This window comes from Cherax quadricarinatus, chromosome 61 (assembly GCF_038502225.1).
Source record: "Cherax quadricarinatus isolate ZL_2023a chromosome 61, ASM3850222v1, whole genome shotgun sequence".
Lineage (NCBI taxonomy): Eukaryota > Metazoa > Arthropoda > Malacostraca > Decapoda > Parastacidae > Cherax > Cherax quadricarinatus.
In genome coordinates, this window is record NC_091352.1 from 13,143,287 (window position 1) to 13,159,424 (window position 16,138).

The 16,138-nt window shown below is 38.3% G+C and overlaps 1 protein-coding gene across 7 annotated transcripts in view; it reads left to right on the plus strand.

Moving 5' to 3' along the window:
* The window catches only part of Su(z)12 (Polycomb protein Su(z)12), a 235,063-nt gene that overhangs the window by 192,201 nt on the left and 26,724 nt on the right, over nt 1-16,138 (plus strand). For all 7 annotated transcript variants that reach the window (XM_053791982.2, XM_070098232.1, XM_053791985.2 and 4 more), the window contains 2 exons: nt 12,145-12,330; nt 14,261-14,437. In XM_053791982.2, the coding sequence (XP_053647957.1) occupies nt 12,145-12,330; nt 14,261-14,437 (363 nt within the window). The remainder of the gene's footprint in view (nt 1-12,144; nt 12,331-14,260; nt 14,438-16,138) is intronic.

The following is a 16,138-nucleotide window of genomic DNA, read 5'->3' on the forward strand; positions in this document are numbered from 1 at the left end:
ATCCTCCCTGCTCATCCGCAATCCTACATTCTGTCTTACCTCTAATTCTTTCAATTATAACCCTACCGTATACTTTTCCTGGTATACTCAGTAAACTTATTCCTCTATAATTTTTACAATCTCTTTTGTCCCCTTTCTTTTTATATAAAGGGATTATACATGCTCTCCGCCAATCCCTAGGTACCTTCCCCTCTTTCATACATTTATTAAACAAAAGTACCAACCACTGCAACACTATATCCCCCCCCCCTGCTTTTAACATTTCTGTCATGATCCCATCAGTTCCAGCTGCTTTACCCCCTTTCATTCTACGTAATGCCTCACGTACCTCCACCACACTTACATTCTGCTCTTCTTCACTCCTAAAAGATGGTATACCTCCCTGGCCAGTGCATGAAATTACCGCCTTCCTTTCTTCCTCAACATTTAAAAGTTCCTCAAAATATTCTCGCCATCTACCTAATACCTCCCTCTCCCCATCTACTAACTCCTCTACTCTGTTTTTAACTGACAAATCCATACTTTCCCTAGGCTTTCTTAACTTGTTTAACTCCAAGATTTTTTCTTATTTTCATTAAAATTTCTTGACAGTGCCTCTCCCACTCTATCATCTGCTCTCCTTTTGCACTCTCTCACCACTCTCTTCACCTTTCTTTTACTCTCCATATACTCTGCTCTTCTTATAACACTTGCTTTGTAAAAACCTCTCCCCAATATATTGTAGGGAAATCTAATACAATATTGCTTCTTTAACCCATTGAACCATGAACAATCATAAAACACATATACATATTGTATGTACATATATGTATATACAATACATATATGTACTTAGCTCGAGTGGTGACCTGTACTTAGCTCAGTGGTGACCTGTACTAAACTCCAGTGGTGACCTGTACTTAGCTCAGTGGTGACCAGTGAGGATGTGTCTAGTGTACTCTCTGTGGACTGAACCAAGATGCTCTCCATCGAGCAACTTTACTAGCAGCTTAAGGAGGAATTGAGGGTAGCGAAGATAGAGATATCGCAGTTGACTGAGGAAAACAAGAGGATTCGTAGTAGTCCTCCTGTTGTGAATCCTCAGGTAAAGAAGGGAACCTGTACAGTGGCTGGACAGCATGGAACGAAGTTGATGATCAAGAAGACGAAAGGAAAGGTAGAAATGATGATGAAGAAAGAGACTGTTGTGGAAACATCTAATGCATTCTCCGTGTTACCTGACGAATGTGCATCGACTACTGGGAACACCATGACGAACGACACCAAGGAAAGTAAAAAGTTGTTTTGGGGATAGTCAGGTTAGGTATATATGGTTGCGCTTTCTGCTTGAAGGATAGGAGTAAGAGACAGAGGGTTTGCTTTCCTGGAGACTTGCATGGAGGATATTGTTAGCAGCGTGACAACATCATGAATGGTAATGGGATCAATCCTATTATCTGCCTCAGTGCTGGAGGCAATGATGTAGGCAAGCATAGAAGTGAGGATTTAGTTGGAAGGTTCAGGACAGCAATAGACATAATTAGGAAGGAGGAGGAGGAGGGTACCCTATTATATGTGGCATTTTGCCAAGAAGGGGTGTTGGAAATGAATGGTTGTCCAGAGCAATTGGTATTAATTGTTGACTGGACAAACACTGTAAGGATAATGCAGTACCATTCATTGACAACTGGGACAACTTCTATGGCCGAAATGACATGTATGTCATGGATGGGGTTCACTTATCCAGGGCAGGTGTGGGTTTTCTTGCTAGTTCAGTTGAGGGGATTATTAGGACTTTAAACTAGGATTAATTAGATGTATGGGTTTAGAAATGAAAAATAATGAGTATGGATGTATTGACATAGGCTTTGATATTATGAATCCTAATAATAACAGTCATGGAGTAACGCTGGGTAATGATAATTTTAGAAATTGTGTAAGAGCAAAGGTGAATAGGAAAAATGTGCAGAAGAAAAAACATATGATGGTATTTTATGGTAACAGTCGAAGTGCAAGAAATAAGATTAATGAACTACATTTTGTAGTGTGTGCTGGGAACTTTGATGTCATTGCAATAACTGAAACGTGGTATGATTTAAAGAGTCGGGATATGATTGCTGAGTGGAACATTCAAGGGTTTAAGTTGTTCCATGTGGATGGATGTAATGGGAAGGGGGGAGGAGTTGCATTATATGTACGAGAAAATATTAATTGTTGCATAAAAACAAGTGTAAAAATAGATGGACTAGTAACAGAATCTGTTTGGTTAGATTTTGTAGAAGGTCAAGAAAAACAAATTCTAGGTGTAATATACCGACCTCCAGGCTTGGATCACGATAGAGGGAGACTTCTCTGATACAAAATTGTTAGGGCTTCTAGACACACTACCATAATGATAGTAGGGGATTTTAACTTTAGTCAAATTGAGTGGACTTCTTTGACCGGTAATCTGGAGTCCAGTGACTTTATGGAAACAGTTCAGGACTGTTTTCTGAAGCCTACCAGGGGTAATAATTTGCTCAACCTAGTCTTGTCAAATAAGGAAACACTCGTAAATAGGCCTGGTCATGGACCGGGCCGCGGGGGCGTTGATCCCCGGAATAACCTCCAGGTAACCTCCAGGTAAATAATCTCGAGATCACTGAAGAGCTTGGCGCAAGTGATCACAAATCCATTACTTTTAGCATTAACTGGGAATACAAGAATAACGATAATACGGTAAAAATCCCTGATTTTCATTCTACTGATTGTAGTGGACTTAGGGAACACCTGTCTAATCTCTATTGGGGTTATCTAGCTAATGATTCAATTGACGATGATCATACTTATGATTACGAAAGAATCTGTTTTTGTGATTTTTTTCTTAATAATGTACACCATGCTAAGAGTATATACATTCCCCAGAGAGAAATTAGGTCTAATAATAATGATCCCAAATGGGTTAACAGGAAGCTAAAGCATCTTTTAGGGGAGAAAAGGGGAATTTATAGACTCATCAGAAGAGGAGAGGTTAACCTTACTGACCAGTATGTTCGGCTGAAAAGAGAAGTAAAAAAGGGGATTGGAAAGGCTAAATGTGACTATGAAATTAGAGTTGCTAATGAATCAAAGACCAATCCAAAGGGGTTCTTTCAAGTGTATAGGATGAAGGTGAAGGAAAAAGTAGGACCTCTGAAAATTGGGAATGGACAGCTGACGGAGGTCAAAATGACCTCTACCCTAAACTACCCAAGAATTTACTCCCATACCCAATGACACCAATCAAACCCAGCCCCTCCCACTCATATATTTGTCCAATCTCTTTTTAAAGCTACCCAAGGTCCTAGCCTCGATCGCCCTGCTGGGAAGATTGTTCCATGCATCCACAACTCTGTTAGAAAACCAGTACTTACCTATGTCCTTTCTAAATCTAAATTTATCCAGCTTAAATCCATTGTTTCTGGTTCTTACCTGGTTCGACACCCTCAGTACTTTATTAGTATCTCCTTTGTTTATGCCCGTCATCCACTTATACACTTCAGTGATATCTCTCCTCATTCTACGTCTCTCCAGAAAGTGGAGATTTAAGGCTTTAAGTCTATTTTAATATGGGAGACTCCTTACACAGTAAATCATTGTAGCCGTTCTTCTCTGTATGTTCTCCATTGAGTCTATATCCATCCTGTAGTAAGGAGACCAAAACTGAGCGGCATAATCTAAATGAGGCCTCGCTAGTGATGTATAGTGCTGTAAAATAACTTTTGGACTTCTATTACTTATACTTCTTGAGATAAATCCTGGTAATCTGTTAGCCTTGTTGTGCACACTTAGGCACTGCTGTCTTGGCTTTAGATTTCTGCTTACCATGACTCCCAAGTCTTTTTCAAATTATGATCAAGCTCTACTTTATAGCTTCGAGGGTTATTTTCATTACAGTGGTCCCTCAATAATCGTCCGGCCTGAAAGTCGTCCATTTCGGAAATAGTCCTGTTTTTTCGTCAAAATATTGGCTCGGAAATGGTCCGGTAACTCGCTAATAGTCCTTCGTTCCGGACGCGTACGCACGGTCTGAGCGGCCTCGAGCTGCCTCGGCCTTTCCTTCTCAGCCAGTGTGCCATTGTTTACCAGTGAGCGACTGTCCCCTCACGTGCTCCAGTGAAATATTTCATAATATTTCATTTATTTTAGTGCTTGCAAGTTATTTAAGTGCTAAATAAGCTACCATGGCTCCAAAGAAAGCTCCTAGTGCCAAGCCTTTGGTAAAGAAGGTGAGAAATGCGATTGAATTTAAGAAAAACATCATTGAACAATATGATAGTGGCGTACGTGTGGGCGAACTGGCCAGGATGTATAACAAATCCTGTACAACCATATCTTCCATCATAGCCAAGAAAAAGGAAATCAAGGATGCTGTTGTTGCAAAGGGGGTAAATATGCTGACAAAATGAGATCACCAGTACTCGAAGATGTTGAGAAGTTATTATTGGTGTGGATAAATGAGAAACAATTAGCAGGAGACAGTCTTATGACGTCGCTTATTTGTGAAAAGGCTAGGCAGTTGCATGACGATTTGGTAAAGAAATTGCCTGCAACTAGTGATGATGTGAATGAATTTAAGGCTAGCAAAGGCTGGTTTGAGAGATTTAAGAAGCGTACTGGCATACACAATGTGGTAAGCCATGGTGAGGCTGCCAGTTCGGACCACAAGGCGGCTGAAAAATATGTGCATGAATTCCAGGAGTACATAAACAGTGAAGGACTGAAACCTGAACAAGTGTTCAATTGTGACGAAACAGGCCTCTTTTGGAAGAAAATGCTAAAGAGGACCTTCATTACACAAGAGGAAAAGGCAATGCCAGGGCACAAGCCTATGAAAGACAGGCTGACGCTAATGTTCTGTGCTAATGCTAGTGGGGATTTCAAAGTGAAGCCGTTACTAGTGTACCATTCTGAAAATCCCAGAGTGTTCAGGAAAAACAATGTTATGAAGAGTAAATTGTGTGTTTTTTGGAAATCTAATAGTAAGGCATGGGTCACGAGGGAAATTTTTGTAGAGTGGTTCAATGAAGTGTTTGGCCCTAGTGTGAAGAATTACCTCCTGGAAAAGAAATTGGATCTCAAGTGCCTCCTAGTAATGGACAATGCACCTGCTCATCCTCCAAACTTGGATGACCTAATTCTGAAGGAGTTTGGGTTCATCACGGTAAAGTTCTTGCCCCCAAATACCACTCCTCTCCTCCAACCCATGGACCAGCAGGTCATTGCAAGCTTTAAAAAACTCTACACCAAAGCAATGTTTGAAAGGTGCTTGAATGTGACCTCAGACACTCACTTGACCCTACGAGATTTTTGGAAAGAACATTTCAGTATTCTCCATTGTGTAAGCCTTATAGGTAAGGCTTGGGAGAGAGTGACTACCAGGACTTCGAACTCTGCTTGGAGAAAATTGTGGCCAGATTGTGTCCACAAGAGGGATTTTGAAGGGTTTGGGGCTGACCCTGATGAGCCTATGTCAGTTGTTAAATCCATTGTGGCACTGGGGGCTTCCATGGGGTTGGATGTGAGTTTGGAGGATGTGGAAGAGTTGGTGGAGGACCACAACAAAGAGCTAACCACTGAGGAGCTGCAAGAGCTTCAGCAGTAACAGCAACAGATGGCAGCTCTGAATCTTGCTGCAGAGGAGGAGGAAGAGAGATGGAAGAAAGTGCCTTCTTCAGAAATTAAGGAGATTTTTGAAATGTGGGGTAGGATGGAAAGATTTATGGAGAAACATCACCCAGAGAAGGATGTTGCAAGCCATATCGGCAACTTGTACAGTGACAGAGTCTTGGCCCATTTTAGGGAAGTTTTAAAGAGACGCCAGAAACAGAGCTCTCTGGACAGTTTTTTTGCGAGACAGGACTCCAGTGACTCTCAAGGTGGTGCTAGTGGCATTAAGAAACAGAGAAGAGAAGTAACCCCAGAAAAGCAATTGGTACCCAAGGTGTTGATGGAAGGGGATTCCCCTTCCAAACAGTAATTCATCCAATCAATCTCCTTCTCCAGTCTTCCATACACAAAGAAGAATTGCCAATAAAGGTAAGTGTTATTCTGTTAATGTTTAATTCATCATGTGCCACTGTATTGTTTATGTACTACATCTATATTTCAAGTAAAAAAAATTTTTGTTTTAATACTTCTGGGTGTCAGGAACGGATTAATTGAATTTACATTATTTCTTATGGGGAAAATTGATTCGTAAATCGTCCATTTCGATAATAGTCCCACTTCCAGGAACGGATTATGGACGATTATTGAGGGACCACTGTACTTATCCATATTGAACTACATCTGCCATTTTTCAGACCAAGGCATTAATTTGTCCAAATCCTCCTGAAATTCATTGCTGTTCTCCTCAGAGTGAATCATATGGCCTATCTTTGTATCATCAGCAAATATGCTCATGTCACTCGTAATCCCTTCATCAAGGTCATTAATGTAAATTATGAACAAGAGAGGGCCTAAAACTGAACCTTGTGGAACACCACTAGTGAATAATCCCCATTCAGATTTAACCCCATTAATGGAAACACTCTGCTTTCTATTGGTAAGCCGTGCCTCTATCCATGCTAGAACTTTACCTCCTATACCATGAGCTGCCACTTTTCTTAAGAGTCTCTTTCTTATGAGGTACTTTATTGAAGGCTTTACTAAAATCCAAATAAATAATATATTCTTTATCACTGTCTACTACCTCAAATGTTCTATTGAAGAACGTCAGTAAATTTGTCAGGCAGGAAGGACCTCTCAGGGCCACTGAGAGAAGCCGTACATAGTGGTGGTGGTGGTGAGGCAGCAGCAGAACCCACCACCACTGTTCACACTTAATGTATGTAATTTATAAATAAGAAAGATTTACATTTTAATTTATAAATAAGTAAGTAAGTTTATTCAGGTATACACAGATGCAGTTACATACATAGATTATCATACAGAGCTTCATGTGTGTAAAGTACCTAGGTTAACCCAAAGAAGTCAGAGGGACTTACGTATTTCCATTGGGGTCCTTTTATATTTACACTTATATTTACTTTTATACTTACACTTTTATATTTACACTTACCTTGGAGGAGATGTTAGTTTAATTAGTTAGTTTGATGGAGGAGATGTTGGCAGAGGTTTAAGGTGGTGGTAGATGTGTAGCAGGGCGGCATACGTTCAGCGGCCCTATACACATCCAACAACATTGGAGAGTTACTTTCGTGTCGTTTTTCTATCACTTACTTGCTACACTGTTAATTCTACACTTTATCGCTGGCTGGCACTATAGCCTTTATCAGTACCTGCTGCTTTAGGATCGTACATGTCGTAGAATCACTGAATCACTGCAGAAGGCACATTCTCCCCTCTCTTCCTCCTCCATTTTGGTACTTTGCTACGAGTTTTTTTCTTGAATTCTATTGTGCTTCTTTCCTTCTTTACCACAGAAGCTTTCTTTGGGCCCATGGTGGCATATTTAGCAGTTACAAGCACTAAAAACAATGGAATAATACAAAATATGTCGCATGTACACATGGAATTGTCCTCACTGGCTTGTAAACAATGGCACACTGCATGGAGTGGACGGGTGGTTGCGGCTCAGGCTGTGCGGACACGTTCAGGACGAATGCCCTTAACCGAGTTCTTGGGCGTTAGCCGAGCCAATATTTTGACACAAAAATGTGCCGCTAACTGATTTTGCCATTAGCCGATGCCACCATTAACTGAGGGTCCACTGTATATTACTTGGAGAATTATACTTTATATTTTGCTAAACTGAGTTTAACAATACTAAGTGGCAATTCTTTTGTGCAATCTTATTGTGTAATCTCTGTGCATACACGTAAGTCCTAAAAGAGAGACTTCAGTGACAATATTTTACAGTTTATCTCTGATGAAATGTCTGAGAATAAGGTACAAATAGAGTTTTAGATGAAGAAGTGTCTTGATTCATTATTTACTGATGAAGAGGAATGAATTGTCAGCTTCTTCAAATGACACAGATAGTGAAAATGAAACTGAACTGAAAAAATTCCACCCCTCAAACTGTGCATCAAAATATAGTACTTTGGTAAAATGTATATTTTCATTTTCATTTTTGCTTTCACTCCTTGTATCATTTGAATAAGGTGACAACTTGCTCTCTTCTTCATATAATTTTTTTTTTTAACATATCAGTCTCCCACTGACACAAGGTGACCCAAAAAAGAAAAACACTTTCACCATCATTCACAGATAATCACTGTTTCTGCAGAAGACCCCAGATATGACAGTTTAGATGTTACTCTAAACAGCCAATATCCCAAACCTCTTCTAAAGTGCAGGCATTGTACTTCCCACCTCCAAGACTTAAGTCCGGCTAACGGGTTTCCCTGAATTCCTTCATAAAATATTACCCTGCTCACACTCCAAGAGCTCATCAGGTTCCAAAATCCATTCGTCTCCGTTCACTCCTATCTAACACATTCACACATTCCTGCTGCATGTCCAGGCTCCTTGCTCACAGAACCTCTTTTACCCCCTCCCTTCATCCTTTCCTAGGACAACCCATACTTCTCCTCTCCTCTCTACAGATTTATACACCCTCCAAGCTATCCTGTTTTGCTCCAGCCTCTCTAAATGACTGAACCACTTCAACAATCCCTCTTCAACCCTCTGAATAATACTTTTAGTGACTCCACACCTCCTCCTAATTTCCACACTTCGAATTCCCTGCATAATATTTACACCACACACTACCCTTGGACAATACATCTCCACTGCCTCCAGCCTCCTCCTCGCAGCAGGATTCATACTCTATACCTATATAAGAGTGTATAATATATTTATGTATATAAATTGTTTTATTTTTTAATAGATATTTATTTTATTTATTTTTAACGTGATAGCCATCTCCCACCAAGGCAGGGTAACCAAAAACAAAAAAAGAAACACTTTTACTATCATTCAGTACTTTCACCATCATTGACACATAATCACTGTCTTTGCAGAGGAACTCAGTTACAACAGTTTAGATGTCACTCCAAACAGCCAATTTCCCAAACCCCTCCTTTAAAGTGTAGGCATTGTACTTCCCACCTCCAGGACTCAAGACCAGATAATAATCTAGAAATGCTGCTTGTTTACTGTATAATTCAGAGAAAATTTAGTTGTCAAAAGCATTTCACTTGTTCTAAATGAGATACTGAATTCGGTAATAAGATGTATCAACATCATGAAAGCTAATACTAAATGTGGACGTCTCTTCAAACAGCTTTGTGAGGGTAAGAACGCAGACCATGTGAGAATATTGCTTTATGCTAATGTAATGTCAAAGAGCAACTGTTTGAAAAGATTCATAGAACTACAGTGGTACCTCGGGATATGAACTTATTTCTTTCCAGAAGGCTGCTCGAGTGCCGATACCGAACGAATTTGTTCCCATAAGGAATAATGTAAATTAGATTAATCTGTTTCAGACCCCCAAAAATATACTTACAAAAGTGCTTGCATAAAAACACTTACATAATTGTTTGAGTTTTGAGTTGTTTGTATCCCGAGGTACCACTGTATTTGATATTCTCAGTGACTTAAAACAGAATATGTTAAATAAGCAACTTCAGGAAGCAAGTATGACCCTTGTTGATTCGAAAGCCAAGATATTTGGCTTCATTACATATCTGGAATTATGTCAAAAGAATATTTCTGCAAACAGATTTATCCAGTTGTATTGGCTAAATAAGTGCAGGGTGAGTGCTGCTGCTGCTGCTGCTGCACTTGTCATTGTGGATCATTTGAAAATACTGACCTGTGTTTTTAATGGCAGATTTTCTGATCTTAAAGAAATAGATTTTCCATCTTGGCTAATTCAGCCATTGCTAGTGGATCCGTCTGAAGTGACCATGAAGTACCAAAACAAACTGTCTCATTTACAAAATGATGAGTCTTAAAACTTTATTAAAAGTAAAAGGAACCATAATGTGGCTTTGTGACGAGCCAACGACGATATACCCAAATTCATCTTATTTGGTAAGAATTGTTATTATTATCATTTCCCTCTTCATATTTGATGGAATGTGGTTTTAGTGCTGTAAATAATTTAACTTTGAAACTGACTTGATATCACAAAACTAGGAGACTAGAAACTTAAACTAAATTAATGCCTGGAATCAAAACCATATGTAGTAAACATGAAGCTCGAGGATCTCACTAACATGAGATTCTCAGTTTTGATGAGTCTAAACTTGAGGTTGGTAAGTTACTAAAATAAATGTAATTTTGCTGTATTGTATTTTTACCCAGTATTATATCTTTTAAACACTCAAATTTGTTTTTATATCAGGGGGACATCAAATTTTTTGAGGTGTTGAGGTGGGGCATGATTCAAAAAAAAGGTGGGAACCACTGTTCTAGAGGATACATCTTTTGTCCTTTTGTCTCCTTGCTTACCTAAGCTCTCACCCCTTTTTCATTTTTTTTTTTTTTGTTGCTCACTTCTACTACTCAGAACTTCATTGAATGCGTGCCACTACATCCTACCTTAAAATGCCAAGTTTTGATGTAGACTTTCTCATTCTCATATAAAATTTTACCCAAGGCATTTATCACTCTTCAGTTTTAATGTATCAGATGTAGTAGTTGAAGAATTTTGTGATTGAACCTTCACTTTCATGAAAATGGAAAAAAAAATATTGCAAGGGAAAAAACAGAGAATGGGAAACGTACATTTTTGATACTAAGTATACATAATGAAAAGTGTTGGAAAGGGTAGTAAAGTATTTAGTGTTGGTAGTTTTAATGCAGTCAAAGAAAAGGGTCATCAGGAATTTGGATGCATTTTATCCATAGTATTATTGGCATAGGTTATCAAAGCCAAATTCCATTACGTATTATATTTGAGCATTTGTATAATCGGAAGGTAATCTAACTGTGATGTCAACACAGTTGTGAAAAGATGGCAATTGAGTGAATAATGGTGAACGTGTTATCTTTTTTTAGGTTACCCTGCCTTGGCGGGAGATGACCATGGAGTTGAAAAAAAATTGTATAGTGGAGAATATGTGAATTAGGACAGACGAATGAAGTTAGATTAGTGCATTGAAATAAAAATTATTAAATTAAGGGGCACATTGATTAAATTATTATTAGTATTATAATTATTTTAAACAACAGCCATTTCCCACAAGGCAGGGTGACCAAAAGAGAAGAAACGTAAAGTTTTTCTTCTTTTTAAATTTAGTAATTTATACACCAGAAGGGGTTATTAGCCCCATGCTGCCAAGATTTTAGTTGCTTCTTACAACATGCATGGCTTAAGGACGAAGGATTCTTCTCCACTTCCCCATGGAGAATTATTATTTTATTATTGTTATTATAATGTCAAGCACTAAACCCATGTGGGTCATGGGTTTAGTGCTTGACACTACAATAGTAGTGTGTTCCTAATAGCAAGAAACACACCACTCTCCAGCAAAGCTTTTCCAGCTGGTTACTATAAAAAAAACTGTATAACATTAAACTGAGTGAAGGTACAGAAAAGGCATATGCTGTATGCAGGTGACAAGATTATGAAAATGTGTATTAAAAATAAGCAGTGTCTTGGTGCATGTGACAAAAGTGTTTCAAGGTTGGGATTAATTACTAGATAACTAAATGTCATTTATTAGGAACCAGAACAAGAAGTTAGCATATGCAGAGAAGAATTTGCTTGAATCTAGGTATTTATTTAGCTTATTAAGGAAAATGTATTAATCTTAAATATGACCTCTATGTATGTCTTGTTATCTGTACATTTTTTCTTAAAATAGGGCAGATTATGTACAATAGCAATGTCTTATTCCAGTCAAACGTTTTTCTAAATTTTTACTGCTCGAAACTAAGCTTATTCATGAGAGGAGACCTAAGTTTCTATTCATTCATATCCTTTAATTATTCCAAACTACCAGTAAATGAGTGGAACAGGTGTGCAAACTTCACAGGAAACTAGAAGTCATTTTTATTATCCTGTTTTAAGAGAAACTTAATTCCTGAATTAAGTTTCTGGTAGTGTGTGTTAAATGCTTGAGCACTTGTTGATAAGTGAGGCATAGGATATCATTGTAGTTATAATTATATATCTGAACATATCATGTAGGAATCAACAGTGTGTGTATGTAAAATTTGTTTTATCTTTCTTTTGTTTATTTTTAGATTGTATCACCACACAATGACATGCCTGCCAATACAACCCCATGAACTTGATGAAGACAGCGAAGGGGAGCATGATTCTGAATGGGTCCGCCAGAAAACACAGATGATGATTGATGAATTTTCTGATGTGAATGAAGGTGAAAAGGAGCTAATGAAAATGTGGAATCTTCATGTTATGAAATATAAGTAAGTTTTGCCAAGTGTTTATTCTTGATAAAATGGAAAGGATAAATTGCTACTAATGTGTTTAGATGAAAGTTTAGATATAGAATAAAATAAATAATTTCAGTACTACATGGCTCCCAACTTATGGTGTTAATGTGTTCCAGAATATTAATTGTAAGTTGATTATTTGGTATTTAGAACCCATTTTTCTATAAACAATGTAAAATGAAATAGCACGTTTCCAAGCCAAAATATTCTCTAATTTTTTTCTAGGAAATTTTTATCCAATATTTCATATCCAGTGCTGTTTCTTTTCACTTACAGCTAAAGGGTAACAAAGCTAGGTGGGTTTGAGGGCAGGTGGTGCAGGTGTGAGAGTTGGTGGTGGGAGGTGAGTGGTGTGGGTGGGAGAGTTGGTGGTGGGAAGGTGAGTGGTGCAGGTGTGGAAGTTGGTGGTGGGAAGGTGATTGGTGTGGGCATGAGAGTAGGTGGTATGGGTGTTAGAGGGACATTGTTGTGTGGTGCAAAGCCTCGTATTGTGTGTGTCCAAGATGCAACTAGCAGTATTGAGCTGGGCCTCCTTCCTAAGCCCCCATAACCACCTACAGCTACTGACATACTAGCACAACGTAAATAATGAATCTACCATTCGTGATTGATCTTTACCAGTCAAATAGTTTTTTTTTTTTTAATATATTAGTCATTTCCCACCGAGGCATAAAACGTACATACAAGGAGTTTCATTGCATTTGGTTAAAAACTAAACAAGAAGAGTGTTATTTATAATTCATTCTTTAGAAAATAATAATTGTAGTTTGTCTAAATGTAAGAAGAGTGAGTCATTGTTCATAAGTATTAATTGGTTCCAAATTCCCCAGTGTTGTAAGTGCAAAACTTGTAACTTGGAACCTTGTAAGTGGGGCCCCTACTGTATTGGGGTAGAATGCTAGGAAACTGTTGATATTAGAAAAAAAAAAAGTTATGTAAGAAATTTAAAAATTGTACATAATGTTATTTGTTACAGTAAACAGTTAACCAAAATTAAAGGCATAAGCTGGTACAAGGGAAAAGTCTTCTTCATAGAAATTACTGTTTTGCACTGTTTGATGAGATTTTTTTAAATCAATTATTCATGTATTTGCTCTCACACACACTTGAATTTTTAATCAATTTTATATCAGAGTTTTTGGCTAGAGCAATATGCTTATTGTTGTCTTGGTTGGAATAAGTGCAAGTTCAGCATTCTTTAAGAAAATAACTTGTGGAGTTTCCCTAACAGATAGGGAGGAAATCACTTTGATATTAGGAAAATAAAAATTTACAGGTGTTCACACACTCAGAAATTTGTACATTTGACCAAAATTTTAATATGCAATGGTGGTATGGTATTTCAACGTGAAAAAAAAATATACAGTAGTTCAAAGATGGGGGTACAAAAGTTTAGTTGCAAAGGAGGACTGAAGACATTTAGACTGCCTTCATTGGCTGATAGGAAAAAAATAGTTTAGATAGTCATTCAAGTTTGTCAAAGAATATGGAAGAATTGATAGGAAAGATTTTCTAGTACAGTCAAAAGGGAGAGCAAGGTCATAGTTATGAACTAAAAGTTGAGGTGTTGAAAGGACAGCAGAAAGTTTTTCTTAGCTAACAGCGTGGCATGTCAGTGGAATGGTTTACGAGGAGGTAGTTAATCGCTATACCCACTAGACTAAAAAATCACGATGACAGAACACTACAAGCGTATTATTATTATTATTATAATCAAAAAGAAGCGCTAAGCCACAAGGACTATACAGCACCACAAGCGTAGTTATTGCTTCTATAGCTACAGATAGCTAAACACACAGCATAGGTAATTACGAAGTCATAAATAATACATATTGGTGCATGAGGCTGAGAGCTTAAAACATTTTATTTGCCATTTTATGTATTAAAATTAATTTCATTACAGCTTTGTAGGTGACAGCCAGATCCCATTAGCGTGCTCAATGTTCTTGGAGAGTCACGGTACTGAACTCTTGCGTAAAAGTTTGTATCGGAACTTTGTCTTGCATATGGTCTCCTTGCATGACTTTGGCCTCATCGGGACTGGTGTTGTATACAAGTGTATCCTTCATTTACAAAATAAGTAAGTCACTTTTTGTTACATTATATAGACATGATATTATTAATGTGTTTTATGATCATTCTTCACATGAAATTATCTTTGCAGTTGAAAATCCTTTACATTTAAAGTGTTGCATTTCCTTTCACTAGGTCATTTCGTGTTTTAGTTTCATTCCTTGCTGTTTTATTCCATCTAATTTTACATGTACATAGATATGCAAATTCATGTTCCTAGGTAAAGAAAAGTAGATATATTAAGGCTGTACTAGCAAATAAGAAATCAGATACAGTGGACCCCCGGTTAACGATTTTAATCCGTGCAAGAGGGCTCATCGTTATGCGAAATAATCGTTATGCGAATGAATTTTCCCCATAAGAAATAATGGAAATAAAATTAATCCGTGCAAGACGCCCAAAAGTATGAAAAAAAATTTTTTTTACCACATGAAATGTTAATTTTAATACACACAAACTGAAAAAGGCATGCACAATTAAATGACACTTACTTTTATTGAAGATCTGGTGATGATTGATGGGATGGGAGGAGGGGAGAGAGTGTGTTAGTGTTTAGAAGGGGAATCCCCTTCCATTAGGACTTGAGGTAGTAAGTCCTTTTCTGGGGTTACTTCCCTTCTTCTTTTAATGCCACTAGGGCCAGCTTCAGAGTCACTGGACTTCTTTCGCACAAGATATCTGTCCATAGTGGCCTGTACCTCTCGTTCCTTTATGACTTGCCTAAAGTGTTTCACAACATTGTCAGTGTAATAATCACCAGCACGGCTTGCAATAGCTGTGTGAGGGTGATTTTCATCTATGAAGGTTTGCACTTCAAGCCACTTAGCACAGATTTCCTTTATCTTTGTAGTAGGCAACTTCTTCAATTTCTCTCTCCCCTCCTCTGAACCAGTTTCCTCAGGTCTGGCCTCTTGCTCTTGAAGTTGATCTATCAGCTCATCAGTGGTTAGTTCTTCATTGTCCTCCTCCACCAACTCTTCCACATCCTCCCCACTAACCTCCAACCCCAAGGACTTTCCCAATGCCACAATGGATTCCTCAACTGGCACAGGATTCTCAGGGTTAGCCTCAAACCCTTCAAAATCCCTTTTGTCTACACATTCTGGCCACAGTTTCTTCCAAGCAGAGTTCAAGGTCCTCTTTGTCACTTCCTCCCAAGCCTTACCTATAAGGTTTACACAATTGAGGATATTAAAGTGATCTCTCCAAAACTCTCTTAGAGTCAGTTGAGTTTCTGAGGTCATTACAAAGCACCTTTCAAACAGAGCTTTTGTGTACAGTTTCTTGAAGTTGGAAATAACCTGCTGGTCCATGGGCTGCAGGAGAGGAGTGGTATTAGGAGGCAAAAACTTCACCTTAATGAAGCTCATGTCCCCATAAAGTCGCTCTGCCACGTCTGTAGGATGACCAGGGGCATTGTCTAACACCAGGAGGCACTTAAGTTCTAATTTCTTTTCAGTTAGGTAATTTTTCACATTGGGGGCAAATGCATGGTGTAACCAGTTATAGAAAAATTCCCTAGTGACCCATGCCTTACTGTTTGCCCTCCACAGCACACACAAATTATCCTTGAGGACATTCTTTTGCCTGAACGCTCTGGGAGTTTCAGAGTGATACACTAATAAAGGCTTCACTTTGCAATCACCAGTAGCATTGGCACACATCAACAAAGTAAGCCTGTCTTTCATAGGCTTATGTCCTGGGAGTG